We start from the raw sequence: 3,296 nt of genomic DNA, 5'->3' as shown, positions 1-3,296 counted from the left end.
TGAATAAATAAGATAACTTATTGCTGTGCTGCAACACAGGGTTATAAAATAATTACTAAATTTCGCTTATGTTGAAACCATTTCTTATTTTTAACCTTTTTATGACTTTTCTACATAAATATTTAATAAATTATTTAAAAATACTTACATAACTTTGTTATTTTACATTTTTATAATATGTAAAAAATGTATTTACATGTTTATTATGCCGTGGTGCTTTTTTTGCCCCTCCAATGTTGTGTACTCTTCATCCTCCTCCTCCTCCTCCTCTGTGGGCGGGCTGGTTGGTGGGATTGGCTTTATGACTCGCCTCCTCTGTTGTAAATAAAGTCTCCACACACTCACCATCCACTCCCACATCCACACGCTGCTTCCCGCTGAGCTGTCACTGGAAACGCCGCTCCACGCTGCGCTCACATCTGATCCGGGACCGGAGCCTTTAAAAGCCGGTACAGAACTGACCGGAGACCACGAACCGGGAATAAAACAGAGAAACATGGCTTCTGAAGATAAAGAGCTCTCTGGACTGTCCAATGACCAACTCCAAATACTGGAGGACAATTTCAGGATCAACAGATATCCAGAGGGGACGAGCCTCATGCTGATCGCTGCTGAGGTCGGAGTGTCGGAGGAGGACGTACAGGTGAGACTTACGTTTCAGCTTCAATGCAAATATAATCTATTTGTTTAAACCATTATCATAAACCATAAACCATTATCTCCATTTTATAACACCAGAATAAAAAAGTGCTACTGATTCATAACGTACCTTTTAAGTACTTTTTTGTTGGCAGTTTTCAGACTGATAGATAATCATTTCATTTTAAGGAAGTTTTAAGCTTTCCTTAAATATGCAGATAAATATATGAAACATTTATGTGACGCAAACAGCTGGTTTAGCGCTGAATTAAATAATCTGAAAGTGTCTGCACATCTCAGGCTTCCAGAGCTGAGAAACAGAAACTAAATGTGTTTCTGGGTCTGAGAACAGAGAGTGAGCAGGTTTCTGATGATCTAGATGCAAAATCCTGAGGCTTACACTTCCCAAGCACTTCTGAAATATACTTTAAACCAAGATCCATACATTTAGACCAAAATAGCACGATTTCCAATTCAGCTGGATAATTTCCTCCAGCTGCATGTTTTGGGATTCAGCTGGAGGAAATGCTGACCCTTCACAGATATTAAGACTGTAGTAACATAAAGTTGTGTCATCTGCATATATACTGCATATAGTCAACATGTTTTTTTACTCTAGAATCTGATGCTAAATACAAAGTGACCCATAAGGAACCCCACAACTGATTTCTTTCTCCCAAGTTAAAATTACAACATAATGACAAAAAGTAGAATTATCAAATAGAATCTGAGCCAGTTTAACACACATATACAGTATATAAAAAAAATCTGTAAGATTGAGTATTTAAAGGCAGAATTTCTGGATTCATCACTGTTTAGGATGTAGGTGATATAGACATCTACTTGTTTTTATATTTATATAAATATCCATATCTCGATATATTTATGCCAATAATTAATTAAAATAATCCAGTGTAGGTTTGACCAGACCAAGTTTTGAGAATTTGAACAAAAGATGATGAAATGCTTTCCAGACTCCTAAAATATTTTAACTGTTTTGTAAATTGGTGCCAATAAGAAATGAGTGAGCTTCACAGTTCACAGCATATTCTTCCGCTGCTGAAAATGTGCACAACATTCCCTACTGACTCCAAATGTGAATAGAAAAATCGTTAGATTTGGAAATGTTGTTTCTTAAATGCTGTGCCGCCCTCTGATGGAATGGTTCCCTGGGCGGTGTGCCACTAACAATAAAAATACAGTCAGTTAATGTAGATTTTGCTTATATTAACTGTTAATATTACAGTTTCCAGGTATTTGATCTTCAAATGAAATATGAACTTAAATGTTTAAAAGAGTTAATGCCACTGTGTCATGTTGTTGAACCTTTGAAATGAAGTCTGTGAGCATTCAGAGACAAGCATAAGCATAACGTGATATAAAAGCTTCACATGAGAAGATTTGACTTGTTTTTCTTGTACAAAATGAGACTACTACTCCTGTCAAGTTGATTTGTTTGTCATTAGGTCACAGCAGCGTTGAATGTCCTGCTGAAGCATATTAATTTGCAGGGCGGATGCGTATTTAAGGGACTCGTCAAACAGAACTGACTGCCACTGAGGGAGTGTCTACGTTGTTTTGGATGACTCCATTATGACTTTCAGTCACAGGCCGCTGCTCTGCTGACGTACATTAATCACACACACACAGTAACGTAACTGTGTTGTTACTTAATGCTCCCTTCAGCCAGATCAAAGTCCGCCCATGATAAGAATAGTAATGTTTTCAGGGTTTTGAACAGTTTAAATCCTGATGTACTCTGACGCAGAATACATAACCAGGCAGAGATTTTTCTGTTCAACAGAGAAGCATAATGAAAAATCAACAGTGTCAAATTCATCTCTAGATGTACTTTTAAAAACAGAACCATTTATTCACAGAATGAAACATTTTTTAGGCACAACTGAATATCAGAAATAACATGTCACTTGATTATCTCCTTCTCCAACATGAACCCTCCCGCCTCCCACATATCTGAGAAATTCCTTCAGCTTTTGCATCTGTCTTATCAGCTGCCAGATGTGAAGTTTCAGAGCCTCAGTTAGACCACAAAGTGAAGAAAACCTCAGATGAATCATAGAATAACTATTGGGAATCCGTCTGATTGAGCTGACCCAGGTTCAGGTGTGTTTCAGGCAAATTTCTGCCTGCGGTTGAAGACACACAGCTCTGACATGGCAACTAAACGAGTGTTTCACCAAACAATCACTTGCATACTTCAGGCATGAGGTCTTTGTCCGTCCAACCAGTTACACCAGCTTTAGTTACGGTGCGGTTTGCATAAGCAGAAAGACAAACAAGAATATTTCAGCAAGTTGTTATTTTTCTGTGCATTCAAAGTTAAGTTAGACTTTACAAAGGAGGAGCTACAGCTTGTTTTCCCACATCTGGTTTGGTCTAGGTTTGGTTTGGCCACACTGCACCCCCAAGTTCAAAGTTCAGCCCACAGCTTAAACTCAAAATTCACATTTTTTAGTTACAATCAACGGAAACGCCACTGTTACCTAGCAACCCCAGTCAAGCCCAGCCCGTCCCCTAGCAACCAAACAGAGCCCCATCAGAAATAAAATCACCGTCTCTTTTTTGCAAAAAAAAAAAAAAAAAAAAAAAAAAAACTCTTTTTTAAAAAAAAAACAAAAGTTTTTTTTTTGGAAGGG

At 37.8% G+C, this 3,296-nt stretch overlaps 1 protein-coding gene across 1 annotated transcript in view; it reads left to right on the top strand.

Moving 5' to 3' along the window:
• The first annotated feature begins 342 nt into the window (after positions 1–342).
• hopx (HOP homeobox) overlaps positions 343–3,296 on the top strand; it is a 10,216-nt gene continuing 7,262 nt past the window's right edge. Inside the window, exon 1 of the mRNA XM_015035740.1 lies at positions 343–643. Within this exon, the coding sequence (XP_014891226.1) occupies positions 497–643 (147 nt within the window). The 5' untranslated portion in view covers positions 343–496. The remainder of the gene's footprint in view (positions 644–3,296) is intronic.

Source organism: Poecilia latipinna, unplaced genomic scaffold (assembly GCF_001443285.1).
Source record: "Poecilia latipinna isolate Pla-1442-1.1 unplaced genomic scaffold, P_latipinna-1.0 Scaffold347, whole genome shotgun sequence".
NCBI classification, from domain to species: Eukaryota; Metazoa; Chordata; class Actinopteri; order Cyprinodontiformes; family Poeciliidae; genus Poecilia; species Poecilia latipinna.
The sequence above is the reverse complement of the archived record's forward strand: the minus strand, read 5'-3'. Positions and strand labels throughout refer to the sequence as shown.